This window comes from Plecotus auritus (assembly GCF_963455305.1).
Source record: "Plecotus auritus genome assembly, chromosome: 2".
NCBI lineage: Eukaryota > Metazoa > Chordata > Mammalia > Chiroptera > Vespertilionidae > Plecotus > Plecotus auritus.
The window spans coordinates 27,464,359-27,489,658 of NC_137771.1; the positions used below are offsets into that span (position 1 = coordinate 27,464,359).

Consider the following 25,300-nt stretch of genomic DNA (forward strand, 5'->3'; position numbering starts at 1 on the left):
TTGGGGAATAATAGTAATCTTTACTGAGCACTTTCTTTGCAAAAAATATAAGATGAGCAGAACACAGGTAGTCTCTACTCTTGAATTAAAAGAATGTTACTGTGGCTATATATCATTTTTCAATCAAATTCTCAGAGTTAAAGACATAAGTGACCAGGCCTTTACATTCCATGCTTATACCTTTCTTACTCAAATGGTGATCATTGAGCCCTAAAGGTTTCAACATTTTCCCTGATTTCAAGGATGATGACCCTGCAGAAAGGTATCTGGGGAGGCCTTTTGGTTTAATACATAGGTTTTATAAAATATTTATAGAGGGTGCTTACAATTTTATTGTTCATAGACGTGAAGAATAATGCTATTCATTTTATTTTTATTTTTAAACCAAAATTTTCCGATACGGGAACTGGACAGATTTTTGCCCTCTAGCAATGAAACGTGTTAGGCAATATTTACATTTGATATCTGTGGAATTACAGGATGATTACTGTACATTCCAGAAAGGAGGCATGAACTACAAATTGTTCCAAACTATTGAAATAATGACCACAGGAAGTGAGCATACTTCAAAGCCCTATATGGTGTTACATTTCAGAAATGAGCTGGGCTAGAAAATAAAACCAGCTTCTCTGCTTGCTGTTGAGTTTTCCTGAATTTCCTACAAGCTGCTTGGAATTTTGCAAACAATTCACAGCTGATAAAATAAAAGGGCAGCGGAACTGTCTGTGGTAAAGACCCTAGAGGCAGCCAGTAGGAAAGAAGGGTCACTGTCTGCCCCTCACAGTTCTGTAACTAAAATCTGTATAGTTTTAAAATTTTCTTTCTGTGCTTTTAAATAAATGGGAGTCAGCTGAGGAACTACAGAAAATATTATCGAGGTAACCTGAACTTTGACTGCCCTAGAACCTTCTTGGAGAGTTGAGTTTCTTCTTACAACTTTTGTTTATTCACTCAAAGAACAGTCACACCCCCACTGTGTGTCAGGCCTGGTGCTGGGCACTGATGATTTGGGTACACAGCTCTCCATCCATGAGGAACTCCAAGACTGGTGGTGGGGGAGAGATAGACCCAGAAACACACTTTGAACATTGTGTGTCAAGGGTTGTGCAGAGGCCAACACAGGGAGCTGCATGAGCAGGGAGATCAGCTGCACACAAATGGGAGTTTGCCACTTTATTGTGGAGTGTGTTGTATGGAGGAGAAATTTTCTGTTCTGAAAATTGTAGTACTTCAGTATAGGTAGTCTTAGGAGTGACAAAGAACTGTGTAAGAAGAGACTGGCAAGATCATCAAAGCCTTGAATGCCAGGCTAGGGGACTTAAACTTATCCTAAAGGCAAAAGGAATTACTGCAGGGTTTGTGCAAGGGAGTGCCATGTTAGGATTTTTAATTTATGTTGAGATTTTTAATTTAGAGCCATCACTCTGTAGAGTATGGACTGGAGAAGGGCAGGCACGGAGATGATGAGGAAGCGGTTGTAGTCTGATTAAAGATGACGAGGAACTTTTTGGTAACCCGATCTTTGGGTCAGCTTTCAGTAAAAGTTTTTCAGGCTTGGAGCTTATCATATGGATTGGAGAAGAGACCACATGTTTAAAGCAGGTGCATACAAGTTTGGGGCAGCCCAAATGTCACCTCCACTAGGAAGCCTTACTCACCTGCATGTGGGCAGAGAGTATCACTCACTGTTTTGGGGGCTCACACAGCACTTTGTCAGTTTCATTATTATAGCATTTATCACATGCCTGGGATTATTTATTCCTTTGTTGGCCTCCTCTGAGGGCTCTGAACTCAATGTTAGGCACTCTGTCTTATTCATTTTAGCATCCCCGGTGTTTGGAAGCATTAATAAACATTTGCTAAGTGAATGAAGAGGAGAGGCAAGCTGTGTGGTGTAGTGGGAAAGGCACTTAACTGGCTGACTGGAACTGGGACTCTAACCCTGGCTCTGCTACTAAGTGCCTGCGTGACTTTGAACAAGTCTCCGAACTGCTCTGGGTCTCAATGTCCTCATCTGTAAAATGAGAATAAAAATACAACCCCCCTCCTCAGGGTGATGGAGATTAAATGAGGTAACAGAGCTCACCAGCTGCCTGCCCTGTTTGTGCTCTGCCCTTGTGAAACAGCCTGGACTATTGTTCCTGTCATTTGGATCTCATTTGCTTTCTCTCTCCTGGTGAGAGCCAAGCTGAAAGCTGTTGCCTCGATGGAGGGGGAAGTTTGCAGCAGTGGCATAGATACCATCCAGGTGACCCTTGTGTTGCTGGAAGGGCAAATACCAAAAATAGGGGGGGCAGGCATGTTAGGCTAGGGAGAGACTTGTTTTTGTGTGTGATCCTTTAAACATTAAAGCTAAAGGAGAACCTGAAGAGGAGAGAGCGAGGCAGAGCAGATCTACATCATTTGCTGATGGGTCTGAGGAAGCCCTCACACAGTGTCGGTAAGCCCAGGAATTTAGCAGCATCTGGAAGAATGACACTTACATGAAGACCACTCATTTATCTCATGTCATAATTTCCCAGTGCCTTGAGCTGATCTGATGAACCTTATTATGGTTTTGCAAGTTCTAAGAAATAAGTAGAGGTGAAGTAAAAAAAAAAAAAAAATTGCAAATGCCAAGTAAAAGGTATACCATTATGGAAAAATGGGAAAAAATCATGATTTTAGACACTGCTACCTCAAGAGATAACAATCAATTAACAATCAATTCTCAGGTGAGATGTCTTTCTTGAAGATCCACCAGCATTGCTCTTTTTACATTCTAAAGGCAAACTTTTCCATCAAAACTTGATATACCTCTACCTTACAAGATTGGGGAGGTTCTGAAATCTGCAACTAATAATTTGTAGAGTTTTCTTATGTCATTTATTGAGTTTATTTAGCTGCATGGACTTGGTCTTAACACAAGACAAGTGGTCAAGAAAAGAGGATAAGAGGGGGATTGAGGCCAGTGATCCTTCCCTAAAGGTTAAGTCAGTCCTGGGGTTAAAGTTAGTGACCTTAAAAAATAACAAAAGTATGTTTCCATTTTGCAAGGCTTTTAAAAAATATTGTGTGCTCAGATGACACCTTTAATCACGAAGAACTTCTGGCTGAGCTCCAGGCTGATTCTGTTGGCGCAGAGAGCTCTGAGATCATACCCTATATACAGTGCACAGAAGAAATATTTCATCCATCTCTGAAATAAAGAGGGAGCAATGGCTCTTACTGGAACAGTTTCATAGCAAGACCATACCAGGGTGAAAAGTGAAGGACAACCCCATCCATTTGGAGGTATAGAAACTATTAATTCTAAGTACTAAAGTGGCTTTTTTTTTTTTCATTCTCTGAGTGATTCATAATAAACTAAGAAGCTTGCATAAATCTGAAAGCAATCTCCTATTTCACAGATATATAAATAAAGGCAGACAGATTTTGTGATTTACCAAAGACTACTTTTATTGAAAAAAGAAAGGAGAGAGGCATAAGGAAAAAAGAAAACAACTCCAAAGTAGCAGGTTGTGACCCAGGAGTTTGAGCTCTTAGAGCTGAATTTAATCCACACCCAGGCCAAATATAATTCTCCAGGATGGAAATGGTCCAGGACACCAGAGCTAATACCGTTGCCAAAGAGCCTGAGGCGATTTGGTGACAGTCAGAACCTCACTTCTATTTCTCAACTGAAAGAAAGGCCAGCATCATATGACAGGCACTTCCCACCATGGCAAGGCAGGGGTTCAAGCCCATTGGAAGGAAGTATGCTTCCCCGTGATTCATCATTGCCTCTTGCATCAATGTTATTCTTTGGAGGTTTTTTATTCAAAGCTTTATTTGTTGGACAGTTGGGTCAATACAATTTTAGGTGGCAAGGTCGAATCACAGTTTTATTCCATGTGCCAGTCTTGAGCAGCAGATTATGTACTGTGCTGCTTCTTTATTACCTCTCCCAAAGCCTTAGCTGTGGGAAAGGCCTAGGTCAGTGGTCGGCAAACTCATTAGTCAACAGAGCCAAATATCAACAGTGATTGAAATTTCTTTTGAGAGCCAAATTTTTTTAACTTAAACTTCTTCTAACGCCACTTCTTCAAAATAGACTCGCCCAGGCCGTGGTATTTTGTGGAAGAGCCACACTCAAGGGGCCAAAGAGCCGCATGTGGCTCACGAGCCACAGTTTGCCGACCACGGGCCTAGGTGGTTGCTCTGTGTATTAGAAATTGAAACCCCGCCACTAAATGATGAAAAGTGGTCCAGGCAAAAGCTGCTCTAGAAATCTGAAAGCCATTATTTTTTCCACACTTCCTCTCTTCACCTTCATTTTGTTTGGGAATGCACAGGGACACCAGTGAACAAAAGTAAACCGACTTGCCCTTGACTGATTGTTCTGCCTTTTGAGTTATCAAATGTGAGTACTTCTGGCTCCCAGATATAGAAGTAAAGAGACTACTGGGAAGCCAAACCACAAATTAGAATTGACTTTCCAGATTCTTCTACCTAGAAGGGTTACAGCCTTGGGCAAACTACGGCCCGCGGGCCGGATCCGGCTGTTCTATCCGGTTCTCTTGCTCTCCCCTCCGCTCCTTTACTTTGAATTTATATTAGTTCACACAAACACTCCATCCATGCTTTTGTTCCGGCCCTCCGGTCCAGTTTAAGAACCCATTGTGGCCCTCGAGTCAAAAAGTTTGCCCACCCCTTGTTCAGAACATTCAATTAATAATGTGTCCTGTCACAAAGTTGATCTGGCTTCTGAATTACATTTGGATTTTAGAAATGCAAGAAAGCAAGCATATAAGAATACTAAATGTTTTTTCAGCTCAACCCTGTCCATTCATTCTAGTGGCTCTTTGTAATCCATGACGCTATACCCAGGCCACACACATTTTGAGTATCTGCTCCCAGGAACTGTCTCAACTCAAGAGCACCTTTAAGGAAGACAGAACCACTTTAGGAGGTAGAGATGGAATGTGGCAACTCTTCCACAGGCTTGAATCAATATAACAGAGCCACTCAAGGTAGGAGGTTTTGCTAGGGCTTAAGTCAGGTTGTCAACCCAAACACAATAGGCTTTGTTGCTCCTGTGTAAAGAGGAAATGGAGCAGTTTTTGGCCTCCCAAGACTATTGTAGGGTCTGCAGAATGGCAATTCCAGGCACAACCTTCACAGATACAAATCTGCTTTGACTATTCAGTGTTCCCCAGCAAGTTAATCAGATATTTCTGAAATGCATATAAATATTCAGCATTTTCATACTGAAGTCTATCATAGTTTTAGGCTTGGGGTGGGGTGGAGGAGAGACTGGGTGTATGTGGGTGAGGGTCTGTCAGAGAAACAGAATAGAGCCCTTTTGGCTAGGGATACCAACACCTGTGATTTATCTCAGAAATCACTTTTTTTTTTCTTTCCCCTGGCTTGAGCACTCTTGCGGAGGGGCCTGCTGTGGCGTTCTACTACTTCAGGTGTGGGGAGTTACCTTTGGGTTCAAAAGTCCTTAGGTGGGAAGCGCAGAGAAACTAAGAAATGCCTCCGTAAGAAATGCCTAACTGCTCGGGGAGAAGCCGGGACTAGGCTCAGGTAGCTGCGGGGGAGGTTGCCGGGGGCCATGGGCACATCCTCTTACTGAGCGGCAACGGTCCTGCAAGTGGGTTTGGGGACCTTTGCTTTATTCGACAACTTCGCATAGGGGGTGAAGAGGTCTGCGAGGAGGGCCTCTGCCCCGGGACCTCCTACGGACCAGAAGAGCGCGCGTCCCACCAAGTGACAGCAAGCGCCCCAATCGGTCCGCTCCCCTCCCCCGCGGCCAGTCTCGGTCCTCCCCCTCTCTTCACTCCTCCGGGTGGACCGAGCCTCAGCGGGAGCCTCGCCTGTCTCCGGGCAGTCTGAGCCCCGAACGCTCGCCTAGCCTGTCAGTAACCGCCGTTTGCGCTTTCCTTTTCTTCCCCGCCCCCCCCATCCTCGTCTTTTCTTCCCCCCTTCTGCCTTTGTCCCGCTTAGTAACTGAGCTCCGACCAATCGCTGCCTCACCGGTCGGCACCGGCTGGTTCCTGATTGGTCCGCTCGGGGCGCGCAGCCGTCTCCCGCTCCTCCGCTGGAGCGAGGCAGACAAAAGACGCAGGCTCTGGGCTCGAGCAACCGGGACCAGCCAATCCCTGGCCACTCCAGCCGCTCTTCCCCCTCGCTCCTTCCCCCGCCCGCTCGCGTGCGCGGGGCACCGGCTCCTGGCGTGCGGCCAGCGCCCGGGCCGTACCATTCTGGTCGAGGCTGGGTGGAGACTGGATGGGTGGTGAAGGAGCTGAGGCCCCGAGAGCATGGGGGAGAGTTGAACGCGGAGATGGAGGATAGTTTCAGAGTATTTACTCAGGCACCTCACAGAATCCCAGTCTATCAAGGCTGGATGGAGTGGAAGGGGCAGTGGAAATGCTGGCGGTCCCCTGCCCGGTGCGGTTGGGTGGCGCCTCAGCGGGGGAGCATGGAGGCGGGGAAGGGTGTCCCCCTCCGCGCCGTTAAAATGAAACTAGTGACTGGAGTCCAGAGCAGAGCGTGAGGGAAGCAGGCGCTGGCTGGCGTCTTTGTAGCCGGCGGGAGCCCCCGGCCGAACGGAGCTCACTGAACTCTCCAAAGGGCCCCACGCCCGAGGCTGCAGCAGCTTGGGTCCGAGCCCGAACAAACGGAGCCCGAGTCCGGCCCCTGAGGGGATCACTCTCTGCAGACCAGTGGGGACCCCGAAACTTGAATGCACTACCCAGCCCCCTTTTTATGCCTTCCTTTGTCACTTCTTCACCTTGCTCCCAGCAGGTTTTTTTTTTTTTTTCTTTTCCTTCTTTTGTTTCGTCTTCATTTACCGAAGGACACAAAAGTGGCTTCCGCGGGAAGATTTGGAGGCGGTGGGAGCTCTCCTCTTTGAAGAGCGACTGTGTAGAAGGGATTTTTGGGAAGCCGCTTCTTAACACCTTTGCCTTCCGGCCCCCCTCCGCCCAGCCTCTTTGTACCTCCCGGGGAGCAAAGCCCGTCGATTGAAAGTTCGGGGGCATTTTGCTGGGTTCGGTAGAGGAGAGAGGTGGAGGACCTCGTCCTCGTCCCGGTAGTTGCCTGGACTTACACCGGCCGTTGGAAACGCTGAAGTACATTTCCGAGTGGGACTTTTACAAATATATATTTTAAAGTATTAGATAAAAAAAAAATATATGCTTTCTATATATTTCTTGACGACCTGCTCCTGACAGCGCGATGTACAATACGGTGTGGAGTATGGACCGCGATGACGCAGACTGGAGGGAGGTGATGATGCCCTATTCGACAGAACTGATATTTTATATTGAAATGGATCCTCCAGGTACTTGGGAGAAACAAAGAATTTTGTGATGGGTCTGATTTGTGTTTAACAATATCTTGGTGATGTATTCAGGGCAGAATTATTCCTGGGTGCGCTAGCTTTGGGATGTGGGGCAGATTTTGCAGTTAGAGCTGCAGTAAAGCTGCTGCTGGTTTACACGTTTAAAGTTTGCAGTTAGGACCCTGATCCTATTGTCCTGCGAGGGTGGGGGTGGGGGTGGGGGTCGGAGTGGGGGTGGGAGGGGAGACCCGACCTTTTTAATTAAAAAAAAATTTTTTTTTTTTTACTTTTTTTGCCTTTGCGTGTCGTTCAGGTTTTTGTCCCCCTCCCCCCCCGCCCCCCCTCCCCGCCTCTTTCTTTTTCAATTAAAGGTTCTTCTACTTGCAAAGGATGCATTATATCCCAGTCTTGAAGTCAGTCTTTCCCTTTGGGGGATTTCTTTAAAGCTTGTCATTTCTTACGTTTGTCTCATTTGGTTCGTTGTTTTACCTTCGTTAACTTCTGAAACTGGCTTGCCAGTGTGATTATTCATTTTAAGACCCCTCCCCCCTTTTCTCTTAAAGAAACCAAATGCTGGTTAAGTGATTTTCAGGGATTGGGCGTTTTTATTCAGTCATGGCCTTAGTCTGAGGTTTTTCTTCTTCGGATATAGTCGCTCAGAGAGATCTACGTGCAATATTTTATTACTCTTTAATTTGTGGTGATTTAACTTAATTTCTGGGATAGGGTTTGATGTAACCTCAATTCTTACATTAAAAAAGGAAGAACCTTCCTTGTGTGAATATATGTGATGTATACATATCTGTGATAGGTTCGGAGACATATAAAGTATATATATACTGTATTTCTACTTTAGAGCTTTGTCTGAGACCCTTACAGACATTTTGTGTATCAGGTAGGGAAGGAAAAGGAAGGGAAAATGGAAAAGTTGGGTAATTTTTTTTCTTTAAAATCTACCCCATTTAATAATTATTAGCTGTCAGATTTTCAAACCGTGTTGGCAATTATGGACAGTGCTTTATGTAATGATTTTGAGTAAGTAGAGGGCCTTTGTGACTCCCAGTTTTTGTTGAGCATGAATTCGTTAGGTCTTTTAAAAATGTGTTATAGTTATACCTACAGAATAAATTGTGTCATTGGGGATTCTCAATTATTATAAGCCTATATATTTTTGGAAACGTTTGAAAGGATTTGCGACCATGCAAGTGTAATGAAGTATAACTGCCTTACAGAATGTATGCAGAAATTATTTCCAGTGTCCTTGTGAACAGTGGATTATCCTCTTTGTTTTTTCCCCCAATTAGTCACAGAGTGTTAAATTATGCTATATTAAAAATTTACTAATGTTGAATCAACCTTTTTCACTCTTAATGATCACTTGGAATTTTTTCCTTTTCCCTTCATTTTGGAGCCTTCATTATTTGCTTTTATAATTGTGACTACAATCCAGATGCAGCTTTTCAGTGTTTCATAAAGTTTGTGAGATTTGCCACCCATCTATTGTGTGTATTTCCCTCTTTGTTCCCCCCAATGATAAAGCATCATTTCTGTTAGATGCATTTGTCATTCATCTGAACGGAAATTAAGTACATCATTGGTTCCTCTCTTGTAAAAAGTAAGATTAATCATTTTAGATTTTATAAGAATTTATATTCAAACTGCCTTAGAATCATACTGTGTCTTGTCTTACAGACATACAAAGGGATTTTGTTGGGCGGAGAAGTGAGTGGGGAGGAGGGGAGAAAATGAAGAAGGCACTAATGTTTGAAAAATGTGGGCCTAGTAGAAGAATATTGGCCAAGTTTAGTTGAGTTGTCCAAAAATGATTTTAAGAATAGTTGGACTATTATAATTATGTAGTGATGTGGGTCTTATGGGGTTATGTAGAAAATTCTGATCCAAACTTTGTGTATTCCATGGCAGTAAACTTTGGAGTTATATGCATATGATGTTATTACTTTTTTTGTTCTGATCAAGACAAATTTCTTAATGTAGAATATTGTTAGTTATTTCTAACAGCTTTTTAAAAAGGAAGCACACTTGGATATGCTGAATTGCCTATGAAGTGAATGATTTTTACTGGAAGTAATGTGAACATCAACCTTGTTTTGTATAATAAATTAAATTTTGAAACGTTTAAACTAAGTAAATTATTAGTGAAGAGGTTGCAGCATGTCCTGTATCTGACTTTTTCCGAGCTCCTCACCCATATCAAGCTCTTAATATTTCCTGCCTGGATGGGTATGATAGTGTACTAATTGTTGTCTCCTGTTTCTATTCTGTCCAGTCCACAGCATCATTCAAGTATCACCTGATAATTTACCTTGCAATGGTAAATCTTCCAATGACTTTAAAAAACTACCAAAGGGCTTCCCTTTGCCTACTGACTAAAGCTCCAGATTGCTTATCCTGTCATAGAAGTCCCTCTATTTTTGCTTCTAACCTAATTTTCCTATCTATTCTCCTGCTGGAGTCCATCATAAGTTCTATGGAAGCTATTTTGTATTTGCTGTTCCTTGAATGTATGTTTTTTTTTTTTTCCTTTTTCTGGGATGCCTTTCATTCCCAATGGTTACTGGTTAAAATCTTATAAATGCTTGGGGCCCAGGTTATGTGCCTTCTTTACCAGGATGTATGTTCCCTGACCCCTTCTGTTAGAAGACATCCCTCTCTCTTCTAGCCCTTTACATGTCCAAAGCTTGTATATAGTGGTCTGTTAGCTAGTACTTTAGTTTTGACATTGTTACTGTTTTTATTTTGGGAAGATGTAATCAATGATTTCTTTTTTACATTAGTGGATACAATTAAAAACATATATATATTTTATTGATTTTTTTCAGAGAGGAAGGGAGAGGGATAGTTAGAAACATCAATGAGAGAGAAACATTGATCAGCTGCCTCCTGCACACCCCCTACTGGGGATGTGTCCTCAACCAAGGTACATGCCCTTGACCAGAATCGAACCTGGGACCCTTCAGTCCTCAGGCCGACCTTCTATCCACTGAGCCAAACCAGTTAGGGCGGATACAATTTTTTTTTAAGGTTGTATGTGGACCTTTTTTGTTCAGATCAAGACAAATTTCTGAAATTATCTTTAGGGCAGCAACATCTCTTCAGTAGTAATTAGAAAATTAAATGCTTCAATTGTTTGGCACAACATAAATATAGAAAGGGCTATAAAGTGGTTCTCAATTTTTTTTGGTCTTAGTACTTAAAAATTTTTTTAAAATTGATTTTAGAGAGGAAAGGAGAGGGAGAGAGAGATAGAAACATCAATGATGAGAGAGAATCATTGATCGGCTGCCTCCTGCACACTCCCACTGGGGATCGAGCCTGCAACCCAGGTATGTGCCCTTGACTAGAATCAAACCCAGGACCCTTCAGTCCACAGGCTGATGCTCTGTCTACTGAGCCAAACCGACTACTTGTTTTATACTCTTAAAAATTGAGAGCAATAAAAATATATAAAAAAATTATTGAGGATCCCAAAAGAAAATAAAAACTATATTTTCTTTTAAAAAATATATTTTTACTGATTTTAGAGAGAAAGGGAGAGGGAGAGAGAGAGAGAGGAACATCAATGATGAGAGAGAATCATTGATCAGCTGCCTCCTGCATGTCCCCTGCTGGGGATCCAGCCCCCAACTCGGGCATGTGCCCTGACCAGGAATCTGTGATCTCCTGGTTCATAGGTCAATGCTTAGCCATTGAGCCACGCTGGCCGGGCAAAAAACTATATTTTCAAAAAAAGTGATGAGTGGCATTGTTTTATTTTTTTGCAAATAACTTTAATGTCTGGCATAATAGAACACATCAAAATTTCCATGTCTGCTCCTGCATTCAGTCTGTTAAGATATTACAGTTCATAGCCTCTGGAAAGCTCCACTGTACAGTTGTGAAAGAATAAGTGCAAAAGACAAATCATGTCTTAGTAATACTATGAAAAATATTTTTGACCTCTTGGACCATCAGAAAGGGTTTAGAACTACTAGTCCAGAAGTCACCTGACTACATAATTTGATGGCCAACCTAGTAAAGTGTCTTCTGACTTTTTTGAAATCAGATGAAATGATTGTTTCAGGAAATTAACTTACTCTAGCATACTTGGTATTTTCATCCTAGTAAAATTTAGATTAATATTCTGATGGAGAAACTGGTACACTGGTCCTGTGGTTGGGGAAAAGATCTGTGGAGAAACACATTGAAGAAATAGGTCACCTGCCACCCTATGGTCCTTATTGTTAACAGGTTGGGCATTCTATTTCTGTGGTTGAATCTGAACATTGGATATGTTTCATCTTATATAAATGCTTCTCCTATGTGTGGTAAGGTATTTCTTTTATAAGCTAGGTGTCAGTTTTATTTTTATTTTTTTTTCTCAATCCTCACCCGAGGATATTTTTTCCATTGATTTCTAGAGAGAGTAGAAGGGAGTAAGGAGGGGGTGAGAGAGAGAAACATTGATTGGTTGCCTCCCGCATGTGCCCCTATGGGCTGGGGAACCTGCAACCCTTGACTGGGAATCGAACCTGAGATGCTTTGGTCTGAGGGCAGACTCTAACCACTAAGCAAAACTAGCCCAGGCAGGTGTCAGTTTTTAATGATATTGTAGTATGGGACAAATATATATACTAGTATATAAAAGGATAATATGCAAAGTGTCCCCTTGGGAGTTGGACCAGGAGAACAGGAGTTCAATCGCTTGCTGTGATGTGCGCTGACCACCAGGGGGTGGCGTAGAACATGGCGGGTGACCAGCGGCCGCTGCAGGGTGCTGAGGGAATGAGGGAAGGAGGAGGCGGGAAGGCCGGGGGCGGGGGGGGGGGGGGGGGGGAACCGCGTGGTGGTGGTGGCGTGCGGGTGGTGAGGAAAAGGGGAGGAGGAGATGGAGATGGAGATGGAGCGGGGGGCAGAACCGTGCGGTGGCAGGGCATGGGCAGCAAGGGAAGGAGGAGGTGGGGAGGTGGGGAGGCGGGGAACCTGATCAGCCCTGATTGCAGACCAGGCCTAGGGACCCTACCCTTGCACAAATTTCATGCACCGGGTCTTTAGTGTTAATATAATCAAATGATGTAAAATCTATGCCATTTTGCATTTTATTGAGAAAGATTAGTTAGTGCTTTTGTTGAATATATTATAGTTTATAGTATAACCAACTATGTTTCATGAAGGTATGGTGATTCTCCATTGCATAATGCTTTTAAATTTTATTTTCATTATTGTTTTTATGCTGAATGCCTTTATATTTTTCTTATAATGTAGAAGAGATTGGACATGTTTATGGTCACCATATTTAATGAGGTAGGTAGAAAAATAATTACAGATATGTCCATGTGATATCATAATTTTTATTGGTATTAAAGGGGGATTCAGATTGAGTGTAATAGAAAGAACACAAGCTTTGGAAACAGGTGATACGGATTTCAAACCTGGCTTTGCTTCTTACCCTGCTCAAGGTTATATGGCTAGTACTTAGCCTCTCTGAGCATCTATTTTCTCTTTTGTAAAATTGAGCTAATACCTACCTTTCAGAATTGTTCTGGGGATTAGATGTACTATATCTAGCATGGTGTTTGGTACATGGAATGTATCCAGTTCATTGTAGCTTATGTCTTAAAGCATATTGATATCATATAATTATTCCACATCTGTCTCTTTGGATACTTTTGTAGACAAATCTTTTGAGCTATCTCGTCTCATTCTTTTCTTCATCCTTGACATTTAAACTGGGACCATTTTGCTTTTAGAAGAGTTTTTTGGGGCTTTTTCTAGTTATAACATCTCACGAATCTATGGAAATGTCATTCTAAGTCATCCTTTCTTTTTAGTTTCTGTTGCCCTTGCCCAGTTCTGCAGCACCAGTTCCATAGCACCTCACATTTGAAATAATTTGTAATCATGGTAATAGTTGCTAACATTTGTTGACTATTTTTATAGGCCAAGCACTATAGTAAATGCTTTTATATGTACTATTTCTTTTAGCCACATAACAACCTTATGAAGTAGGCATTATTGTTATCCTACATTACAGACATGAAATAGACTTAGATATGTTTAGTAACTTATTCAGTGCTTCACAGCTAGCAAGTAGCAGAGCAGGTCTTTCTGACTGCTAATGCCCAGGTTCTTAACCAGTACCTTTAATTTCTTTTTCCCCATCCCCATAAGTTTATCTTGAATTCTTCAGTCAGATTAATTATACTGAAATGTTATTTTCATTGTCTTACCACTCTACTTAGAAATAATCAGCAGCTCTCTATTTTTTATGCATCTTTTAAGAGATCATATTCTTAAACTTGGCATATGTGACTTTAAGTAATATGGCATCAACTTACATTTCCAACTTAGTTACTTATCCTCTCTTCTCATTTCTCTTGTAGCCCAACTCCTTGCTATCCTCTGAATATACCTTGCTTAGTTCCAACTCCAACCTTTTGCTTATGCTGCTTCTTGTATTTAGACTAGTGGCCCGATTGCATGAATTCATGCACATTGAAAGGAAATTAATTAGAAGAAATACTTTAATATCGTTGTTCACCCTTTCTCTATAATAGAAGTGTCTACCAAATTCACGATCAACAATGACAGATTGAAACATCACGTGCGATTAGTGCCAGCGAGAGCTTTATGTGTATCATGCATGTGTAAGACAACTTAGCCTTTTATAGATATAGAATGAACTTGTTTAATTAGACCTGCTTTCTGATTTAGCTAAGCTTTTTCCAGCCCAGTGAAGCATCCCAACTTCTCTTTCAGGTAATTGTCAGCAACACAGCAGTAAATATCAACACAAAGCAGATTATTATTGTAGATCATGCAGGGAGAACAAAGGGTAAAATATTTAACTGCAGCAGTGTTTGACTATATTCTGCACAGTGAGGAAACATGAAGTCATTTTCAAGGTCCACCATTTCTTACTTCTTTTCAGTCAGGTCAAGTTTCTAAGCTTTCTAAATCTCTGTTCTCTGGCTAATGCAAAGAAAATAGGATTCCACCAAGGCTCCTATCTACCTACTCCATGACTTCTGTGAGGATCAAATGAGATGAGGCACGTGAAAATGCTACACAGACATTTGGTTAAAGTGTAAAATGTTTCCACCTGTGTTCTTGGGCTGAAGAAACTGCAGGGAGGTTAGTCGCTAGGGAGAGGAAGCTGGGTGTTGCTACATGAAGTCATTACCTGGAGCCCACAGCGACCATTTCCGGGCTGGGCTGAAGGCCGCATTTTGTGTCATGGAGTCTTGGCAGCATTGGCTGCAATTTGGTGCGGTGTTGCTCAGGGGGGGTGGCGGGGCCTGTGTTCCACTTGGGGGAAGTCTAATGTTAGTTTGTCAGCACCAGGTCCGTGGTGCTGGCCAGTGCGCATCATGGCAGCTCCTGTGTTGAGCGTCTGCCCCCTGGTGATCAGTGCATGTCATAGCGACTGGTTGGACGGTAGGAGGGACACTTAGCATATTAGCCTTTTATGTATATAGATTATGCCCATCCCATCCCCATCTTCAAGTCCCCCCTTCCTTCTTTTCTTCCTCCAAAAGTTCTAGCACTGAACCCCTTAATTATCTAGGGCTATGGTATATTATTTTGATACAAAATAAAGTTTTATATTATGGTATTTAATTATTTTTAAAATATAATTTATCTCAACTTTCAAGAAAGCTTCTTGAGGTCAAGCTATTGTATTTCTTTTATATCCTTTTAAAAAAATAATTTATTGATTTTTTACAGAGAAGAAGGGAGAGGGATAGAGAGTTAGAAACATCGATGAGAGAGAGAAACATCGACCAGCTGCCTCCTGCACACCTCCCACTGGGGATGTGCCCGCAACCAAGGTACATGCCCTTGACTGGAATCGAACCTGGGACCCTTCAGTCCACAGGCCGATGCTCTATCCACTGAGCCAAACAAGTTAGGGCTTTTTGTATCCTTTTTTATTTTAAGGACTTAAAATTTGTTTTTAGAGAGAGAGGAATGGAGAAGGAGGGAGAGAGAGAAAGACAAATGTGATAGTGAAAAATCCATGGGCTGTCTTCTGCACTCCCCCATATTGGGGATCAAGCCTGAAACCCAGGCATGTGCCCTGACTGGGAATTGAATCAGTAACCTTTCAGTGCAAGGGAATGCCCAACCAACTGAACCACTCCAGCCAGGGCTTTTGTATCTATTTTTTCTCTAAACACTCAATGCCCAAATATTTTGTTAAATCTTAGGCCTGTGGACCCAACCACCTTCATTTTGTGGCTTAAATTTTAAAATGTTCATATTATTTATTATCAACATGTGACCTTTAAACTTATAGAGGAAATTTGTTCTAACAAAGGAAATAATGAAAAAAATGCAATACTTAATGTTATTTACAAAATTTTATGTCTTTGAATAAAGGTCATTTAAAAAATTTTGAAGCATTAGAAGTGGTAAGGTTTTGAAAGTTTGTTAGGCTAGTTTTACTCAGCTCTGGGCCAAATGTAGATTTAAGTTACCCAGTGGGTTATTATAGTAATTAAATTTAGAGTGTGTAGGACTTGACTTGGGATAACAAGATAAAGTCAACCATCAAGCCTTATAAGATCAATTTCTAAATTGTTAACCCACATGTGATATACTTGTTATTCCTTGTGCCTATTTGTAAGTTCATATAGGGTAATAGGATTATCTTATATTTTAAAAAAGATGCAGTCGGCTAGGTCCAGCCTTCCAGATCATACCATTTCATATGTCTCATGTCGGTATAAAAACTGCCCTGTGCCCTGGGAAAATGAACCAACACAAAGCCTAAGTCTGTGTCATGAGATATACCATTCACCATTATCCAGCCTTGGACTTCCTACTTGGTGTTCTCTTTGTAGGCCAAGTTAATTATCCACCCTTGTCTAAGGGTATAGGACAATAATTTAGAGCATGTGGCTACATAATCTTAAATATTTATTGTTATAGTTTTGTTTTGTTTTTTAAATATATTTTATTGATATTTTTACAGAGAGGAAGGGAGAGGGATAGAGAGCTAGAAACATCGATGAGAGAGAAACATCGATCAGCTGCCTCCTGCACACCTCCCACTGGGGATGTGCCCGCAACCAAGGTACATGCCCTTGACCGGAATCGAACCCGGGACCCTTCAGTCCGCAGGCCGACGCTCTATCCACTGAGCCAAACCGGTTTCGGCTATTGTTATAGTTTTTATTAAAAATAGAGGAAAGTTCATTTTAAAAATGTATTTATTTATTTTTATTGATTTCAGAGAGGAAAGGAGAGGGAGAGAGAGAGAGAAACATCAATGATGAGAATCATTGATCATCTGCCTCCTGCACGCCCCCTACTAGGGATCGAGCCCGCAACGCAGGCACGTACCTGGACTGGGAGTTGAACCATGACCTCCTGGTTCATAGGTCAGCGCTCAACCACTGAGCCACGCTGGTCATGCAAGGCCTTCTTCATATGAATTGTTTGTGCTAGAAAAGTTGTGTTTTAGAGTTTATTCTTTCATATATATTATTCTTTTTAACTTTCTAACTCTATAAGAGTCACTTAGTATGGTATAATTCATATTGAACTTCTAATATGCATTTGTAGAATTAACCACAAACTTTTTTGAGATTATTTCTGGGGTATGTTTCATAGAAAAGTAGTTCATATGTTTTCAGCTGCAAGCATCAGAACCTACTTCACAATGACTTAAGAAATAAGAAATTTTATCTTCTCATAGAATAGGCTTCCAAGTTGGTTGATTATAGCAGTTCAACAATGTCAGTAGAAACCCATATTCTTTCCATTGCTCAATTCTGATCTCCTTGGGATTGGCTTCATCCTCAGGGTAGCAGCAAAAACGTTGTTAGTGATTTCAGGCATCATCATACATAAGTTTCTAAAAGAAGAAATATCTCTTCCTGTGCCTCCTTTTGGAGAGAGGAAATGTTCTCCCAAAACCTCTAATATATCTTTTCGACCAGAATTAGTTCATATTCTCATTGCTGAAGCAGTCCCTGTTGATTACCTTTGAATCAACTATGTCTGTGCCTGATTCTGGAGGGGTGTTGACTTCTCCATGGCATTATATTAGAGAGTGGTTCTGTTTGGAAAAATAAGGGATGACAGCCAGGAAGGCAATCAACAGTGGCCACTGTGGAAAGTAATGTGGAGGACCAGAACTATTTTATTTTTAAAATATGCTTTTATTGATTTCACAGAAAGGAAGAGAGAGAGAGAAAGAGAGAGAGAGAAACATCTATGATGATAATTATTGATCAGCTGCCTCCTTCATGCTCCCTACTGGGATTTAGGCTGCAACCCAGGCATGTGCCCTGACCAGGAATGGAACTGTGACCACCTGATTTATGGGTTGGCGCTCAACCACTGAACCAAACCAGCTGTGCTATTTTCAAAGTTGTCTTTATGTTTGTAAATAAAAAGAATTGCCAAATTAATTTTTTTTCTTTTTCAAAACTAAAATCTAGTTGTGGGAAACCCAGTTTTATTTTCTGAATTGGAATTCACAGGGCCACACACTATTATTGTGAGTTAAATATAAGACAGGCCTTTTCCTCTCTTTTCTTGTGAGTAGCTCTGGTTGACAGTTTTCTTATTTGAGGTGTGGAATAGAGTTTATTACTATATCAAGTAAGTGAGTGTGAAAGAGAATTTTGAAAAACTGTAAATTCCAAATTCCAAAGTTTAGTAAATTACATAATAAGCTGGGGACCTGTGGAATGATTTATGACTTGAATGACTAGCCTTAAAAGTTAGGACTCTAAAGTAACCCATAGATCATGTCTTTCTTTTTTTATCTTAATAAATTTATTGGGGTGACATTGTCAACATGAACATAGAGATTTCAGGTGTGGGTTTCTGTGTTACAAGATCTGTATATTGCACCATGTGCCTACCACCCAAAGTCAAATCTCTGTCACTTTATATTAGGACCCGCTTCTCCTCCCACCCCCTTCCCTCTGGCAACCACCGCACTGCTGTTTGTGTTCTTCTTCTTCTTTTTTTTAATCTTTATTGTTTAGATTATTACAGTTTTCCTCTATTTTCCCCCCCATAGCTCCCCTCCACCCAGTTCCCACCCTACCCCACCCCATGCCCTTACCGCCCCCAATGTCCTCATCCATAGGTGTATGATTTTTGTCCAGTCTCTTCCGGAACCCCCACACCCCTTTCCGCCTGAGGATTGTCAGTCCACACCCTTTCTATGCCCCTGATTCTATTATATTCACTAGATTATTCTGTTCATTAGATTTTTTATTCACTTGATTTTTAGATTCACTGTTGATAGATATGTATTTGTTGTTCATAATTTTTTTTTATTGATTTTTTACAGAGAGGAAGGGAGAGGGATAGAGAGTTAGAAACATCGTTGAGAGAGAAACATTGATCAGCTGCCTCCTGCACACTCCCCACCGGGTATGTGCCCGCAACCAAGGTACATGCCCTTGACCAGAATCGAACCTAGGACCCTTGAGTCCGCAGGCCGACGCTCTATCCACTGAGCCAAACCGGTTAGGGCTGTTGTTCATAATTTTTATCTTTACCTTTTCTTCTTCTTCCTCTTCTTAAAGAATACCTTTCAGCATTTCATATAATACTGGTTTGGCGGTGATGAACTCCTTTAGCTTTTTCTTATCTGTGAAGCTCTTTATCTGACCATCAATTCTGAATGATAGCTTTGCTGGGTAGAGTAATCTTGGTTGTAGGTTCTTGTTATTCATCCTTTTGAATATTTCTTGCCACTCCCATCTGGCCTGCATAGTTTCTATTGAGAAATCAGCTGACAATCGTATGGGTGCTCCCTTGTAGGTAACTAACTGTTTTTCTCTTGCTGCTTTTAATAATCTCTCTTTATCTTTTGCTCTTGGCATTTTAATTATGATGTGTCTTGGTGTGGTCCTCTTTGGATTCCTTTTGTTTGGGCCTCTCTGCACTTCCTGGACTTGTAAGTCTATTTCTTTCACCAGGTGGGGGAAGTTTTCTGTCATTATTTCTTCAAATAGGTTTTCAGTATCTTGTTCTCTCTCTTCTTCTGGCACCCCCATAATTCTGATGTTGGTACGCTTGAAGTTGTCCCAGAGGCTCCTTACACTATCTTCACATTTTTGGATTCTTTTTTCTTTTTGCTTTTCCGGTTGAGTGTTTTTTGCTTCTTTGTATTTCAAATCTTTGACTTGATTCTTGCGATCCTCTAGTCTGCTGTTAGATCTCTGTATAATATTTTTTATTTCAGTCAGTGTATGTTTAATTTCTAGTTGTTCCTTTTTCATATGTTCGAGGATCTTGCTAAATTTTTCGGCCTTTTCTAGAAAATTCTTGAAAAACCTTATAACTGTGGTTTTGAACTCTATATCCAGTTGTTTACTTTCCTCCATTTCTTTCATTTGTGATCTGTTTCTTTGTCTCCGCATTTTGGCTTCTTCCCTGAGTTGATAGAGTGGCTTTGTGTGCTAGGTGTCCTATAGCAGTAGTCGGCAAACCACGGCTCGCGAGCCACATGCGGCTCATGAGCCACGGTTTGCCACTCTGTTGACTAATGAGTTTGCCGACCACTGTCATATTCTACCTTTACCTCTTTGCACACAATATGCCACAATTGCCTAATCCTCACAGCTTCCAACTACACGGTAATATTTAGTCCAGTCCAGTGGTCGGCAAATTCATTAGTCAACAGAGTGGCAAACCGTGGCTCACAAGCTGCATGTGGCTCATATAGGGCCCAGTGGCTCAGGCTCCCCAGTTACCTGAGGTGGACACTCTTGGTGCACTCCTTTGTGGGCTGTGTGCACAGTCTTGTTGTAGTTAAGCCTTGATTGTTGTTGGTATCACTGGGAGCAATTGACCTCCAGGCCCATTGGCTGTGAGGATCAGCTGTGTCTACGCTGGGAGAACTTCTGTTCTGGAGACACCCTTATGAGACAAGACTTACAAAAGCCTCTGTGCTCAGCTTACATGGGCGGAGTCTCAGGGTAGAGCAGACACAATTGGTTTCCCATTAGCCCCGCCCTAATAGGCCCCTGTGTCTCCGTGTCCCTTGGTAATCGCTGCAAGCACCTCTGAGAGAAAGCTGCCCTCGAGTTCTGCCTGCTGCCAGATAGTCCAGTTTCTCCCCATATGAGTCTGGGTCCCCAGAGTCTCGCCCGGAACTGGAGTTCAGTGCAGTCGGGAGCTTCTGTCTCCCTCCCGCTTGAGAAAGCCAGCCGCGTACTCAGTTGCCCGCCCTCTCTGTGCTTGTGCCTCGGTACCTCTGCCTTCCGCAGTTCCTCTGAGTCTCAGAGTGCTTTTCTCTTTCCTGACAGTCCAGTTTCACCCCGTATGAGTCTGGGTCCCCAGAGTCTCGCCCGGAACTGGAGTTCAGAGCAGTCAGGAGCTTTTGTCTCCCTCCTGCTTGAGAAAGCCAGCCGCGCACTCACTTCCCAGTCCTCTCCACACGCGCGTCTCAGTACCTCTGCCTCCTGCAGCTCCTCCGAGTCTCAGTGTGCTTTTCTCTTTCCTTCTAGTTGTAGAATTTCCACTCGGCCAACCTTCCTGTGGTTCTGGATGATGTCCGTTTTGTCTTTTAGTTGTAGTTTTGAAATTGTTGTGCAAGGCAGCAGTTTAGGTGTTTACCTATGCCAACATCTTGGTTTCTCAGGAAGGACAGATTTGGATCACATAGTCTGTAAAATCAAAATGAGGCAGAGGTGAAATGGCTCAGGTTTTCTCCTTTTGGAGGTGTTATTTTTCTCTTAGCCTTTACTAGGAGAGGACAAGTGAGTGGCTTTTACTGCTTCTAGTTTTGAAATCTACAGCTGATGGTAGTAAATCAGATACTGAGTTCCTCAAGGTGTGGGAGAGATTGCAGTGGGAGCCTGACTGTTCCCAGGGTATTAGTTACTAAGGTCATATTAAGTTTCTAGATGTGTAAGCTGCTTCATCCCTTTTGCAAGCCTCGGGACATAAATTATAAAAAAATTAACTCTTAAGATTCATGAGTTATGCCCGGCTGGTGTGGCTCAGTTGTTGAGTGTTGACCCAGGAACCAAGAGGTTGCTGGTTCTATTCCAGGTCAGGGCTGATTGATGATGTTCCTCTCTCATCGATGTTTCTATCTCTCTATTCCTCTCCCTTGCGCTCTCTCTCTCTAAAAAATAAAAATCAATAAAAACATATAAAAAAAGATTCATCAGTAAAGTTTTGAATAGTGGAAATGTGAATTGCTACAGCCATTCCATAAAGTTTTGCAATACTATCTAGTAAAGGTCCTCTACTGGAAACCTGTTCTGTAGAAATAAAAGTATCAACATGTGAAAGTATATATATGCAATATTGTTTTGTTTATTTTTTAATCCTCACACGAGTATATGTTTTTATTGATTTTAGAGAGAGAAAGAGAAACATAGATGTGAGAGAGAAACATCAATCAGTTGCCTCTCATATGCACCCTGACCCGGGGTTGAACCCATAACCTAGGTATGTCCTCTGAACGGGATCAAATGTGTAACCTTACGCCTTTCGGTATACAGAACAATGCTCCAACCAACTGGCCAGGGCTACCTTCTTTTTCTTTAGAATTGTATTTCTAAATGATATATTTTAGTTTTGCCTGGTTTTGAATTTCATATATATGGAATTATAACATATATTCTTTTATGGTTTTATTCAGCATTATGTTGAGTCATCTATACTGTTTTCATATAGCTGTAGTTCCTTTTTTTGTTAGTATATGGTATTTCATTGTATATCACAGTTAATTTCTACTATTTTTTTTAGTTTAAATTCTTTATTGTTGAAAATATTACATGTGTCTCCCTTTTCCCCTGTTGACCTCTCCCCACCTGTTCCCACCCCCCATAATTTCTACTATATCAAGATATTTGAGTTGTTTCTGTTTTGGTTATTATGGACAGTGCTGCTATGAATATTTATCACATGTCCCCTGTTTTCACATCAATGCATGTCTACAGGGTATGTTTAGGATTCAGAATTCTATATATTTATATTCTAGAATATGTGTATCTCAGCCTTTCTAGAGAATGCCAAACTACTTGCCACCATAATAGTATATGAGTTACTCTACATCTGAAATAACCCTAGGTATTGTCAGACATTTATATTTTTTCAAATCTCATAAATTTGTAATGATCTCATTATAGTTTAAGTTCATTTGCATTTCTTATTCCTAATAATATTGATCATCTTTCCTTTTTTTAAAAAATATATTTTTATTGATTTTAGAGAAGAAGGGAAAGGGAGATGGAAATATCAATGATGAAAGAGAATCATTGATTGGCTATCTCATTTTTTCATATGTTGGCCATTTGGTTACCTTCTTTTAAAAACCATTTTCTTTCTTTTTTACACCAAGCAACCTACATGGCTGCTACTTTTTGGATCTGGTTACCTTCTTTTATGAAATGCCTTTTCATGTCTTTTGTCCATTTTTCAGCTGGATTGTGTGTTGTTGTTTTTTCTTACGGTTTTCTAGGAGTTACGGGTTCTGGATATCAGTCCTTGTCTGTAACATATATTGCAAATAACTTCTCTTAAGGTGACATTTTGAGTAGAGATGTGATGAAGGGTGTGAGGATAGCTGAATGAAGGGTATTACAGATAGAGTGAACAGCAATTACAGCGACCTCAGGGCAGGAGGGGTTTTGAAATGTAGCAGGAGCAGCAAAGGATGCTTACCTCAAGTTGGGAAGGAGAGGGTTGAGAGGATCTCAGAAAAAAATGAAGCAAAATGAAAAAAAGACTCATGGAATGTAACTAGTAAAAATGTAGGTTATAAAATCCGTTCCTTGATAGTACTACAAATATATGAAAATTAGAGGCATGGTGCACGAAATTCATGCATGTGTGTGTGTGTGTGTGTGTGTGTGTGTGTGTGTGTCCCTCAGCCCAGCCTGCACCCTCTCCAATCTGGGACCCCTCGAGGGATGTCCGATTGCCCGATTAGGCCTGATCCCACCCTCTCATAATCCAGGACTGCTGGCTCTCAACTGCCTGCCTGCCTGCCTGATTGCTCCTAACCGCTTCTGCCTGCCAGCCTGATCACTCCCTAACCACTCCCCTGCCAGCCTGATTGATGCCTAACTGCTCCCCTGCCAGCCTGATTGCCCCTAATTGCCCTCCCCTGCTGGCTTGGTCACTCCTAGCTGCCCTCCCCTGCTGGCCAGGTTGCCCCTAACTGTCCTCCTCTGCAGGCCAGGTCCCCTCCCAACTGCCCTCCCCTGCTGGCCATCTTTGACCACATGGGGGCGGCCATATTGTGTGTTGGAGTGATGGTCAATTTGCATATTACCTCTTTATTATATAGGAGGATAGAATATGGTAAAGGGAAAAAATTGGAATATGATCAAATGAAAACTTTGATTTGATGATGGCATTATGAGCAATTTCCCTCCTAGATTTGTTATTAAATAGTAAAAGCAATGTTTAAAAAGTACATTTGAAAAGATTTATGAGTATATACTAAAGTTTGAAAAAATTAATCTTCAGGAAGATAAACTTGGAGCTGACTCTTTCAGGCATTGATAAATAGAAACTCTGTATTAGTTTCTTATTGCTGCCATAACCAATTACCATAAACTTAGTGGCTTAAAACAATACAAATTTATTTTTTGCAGTTCTGGATGTCAAAAGGTCTTCAAGCTATATTCCTTTTGGATGCTCTAAAAAAGAAATCTGTTTTCTTGCCCTTTCCTCCTAGAAGCTGCCTGCATTCCTTGGCTTCTGACCCCTCAGTCCATTTCATAGCCTGTAGTGGTGCATCCTAAATCAATTAATCTTCCGCCCCACCTTTCTCTCTCTCTGCCATTTCTTCTCTGCTTCTGTTGTGCTATCTCCTTTTTAGACTCTGAAATTTCTGCCTCCCTCTTATAAAGATCTTTGTGATTTCTTTGGCTCCCTTGGATAATTCAAGATAATCTTCTCATCTCAATATTCTTAATTAAATCTGCAAAGTCTCTTTTGCCATGTTATGTAACATTCACAGGTTCCAGGGATTGGGATGTGGACATTTTTGGAGAATTATTAATTTACCACAGATTCTATACATTTGAGAATAAATTCACTAACTCTCTTGTGATTTGATGCGAGTAATTGGAAGTACAGATAAAAGAGAGAGGGTCCTTACTAGCTTGATGAAGGTTTTATCTTAATTTTGAATATCCTACAACATCTGCCATAGAGGGCTACCTTATAGTTAGCCTTACATAATGTGAGCGGTCTCTGAAAGACGGGAAACTTTTTAAAAAATATATATATTTTATTGATATTTTACAGAGAGGAAGGGAAAGGGATAGAGAGCTAGAAACATTGATGAGAGAGAAACATCAATCAGCTGCCTCCTGCACACCTCCCACTGGGGATGTGCCCACAACCAAGGTACATGCCCTTGACCGGAATCGAACCCTTCAGTCCGCAGGCCAACGCTCTTTCTATTGAGCCAAACTGGTTTCGGCAAGACGGGAAACTTTTAAGTCATACCTTCATGTAGTTGCTGCTTTGAGAGGAAAGAGGATTGTACTTTTTGTTAGAAGACTGGTTTGAATTTGGCATGCTTAACAACTATGTGACATTGAATAGTTCTCATCTATAAAATGGGAGAGTAATATCTTTAACAAAAAATCTTTTTTTAAATCCTCATCCGAGGACATATTTAGAGAAAGAGAGCGAGAGAGAGAGACAGACAAACAGACAAATAGACATGGATCAGTTGCTTTCTGTATGTGCAACTAGGGATTGAACCCACAACCCAGGTATGTGCCCTGACCAAGAATCAAACCAGCAACCTTTCAATGCACAGGATGAAGCTACTCTGGCCAGGCCTCTTTTTTTAAATTAAAAATCTTTAAATTGATTTTTAGAGAGGAAGGAGAGAGAGAGAGAAACATCCATTTGTTATTCCACTTATTGTTGCATTCATTGGTTGGTTCTTGTATGTGCCCTGACCAGAGATCGAACCTGCAACCTTGGCGTATTCAGACTATGCTCTAACCAACTGAGCTACCCAGCCAGGGTGGGAGT

At 41.5% G+C, this 25,300-nt stretch overlaps 1 protein-coding gene across 1 annotated transcript in view; it reads left to right on the top strand.

The window, feature by feature from the left end:
- Window positions 1–6,224: 6,224 nt before the first annotated feature.
- LOC308241770 (phosphatidylinositol 3-kinase regulatory subunit gamma) overlaps window positions 6,225–25,300 on the top strand; it is a 97,731-nt gene continuing 78,655 nt past the window's right edge. The window contains exon 1 of the mRNA XM_080655367.1: window positions 6,225–7,309. Within this exon, the coding sequence (XP_080511493.1) occupies window positions 7,204–7,309 (106 nt within the window). The 5' untranslated portion in view covers window positions 6,225–7,203. The remainder of the gene's footprint in view (window positions 7,310–25,300) is intronic.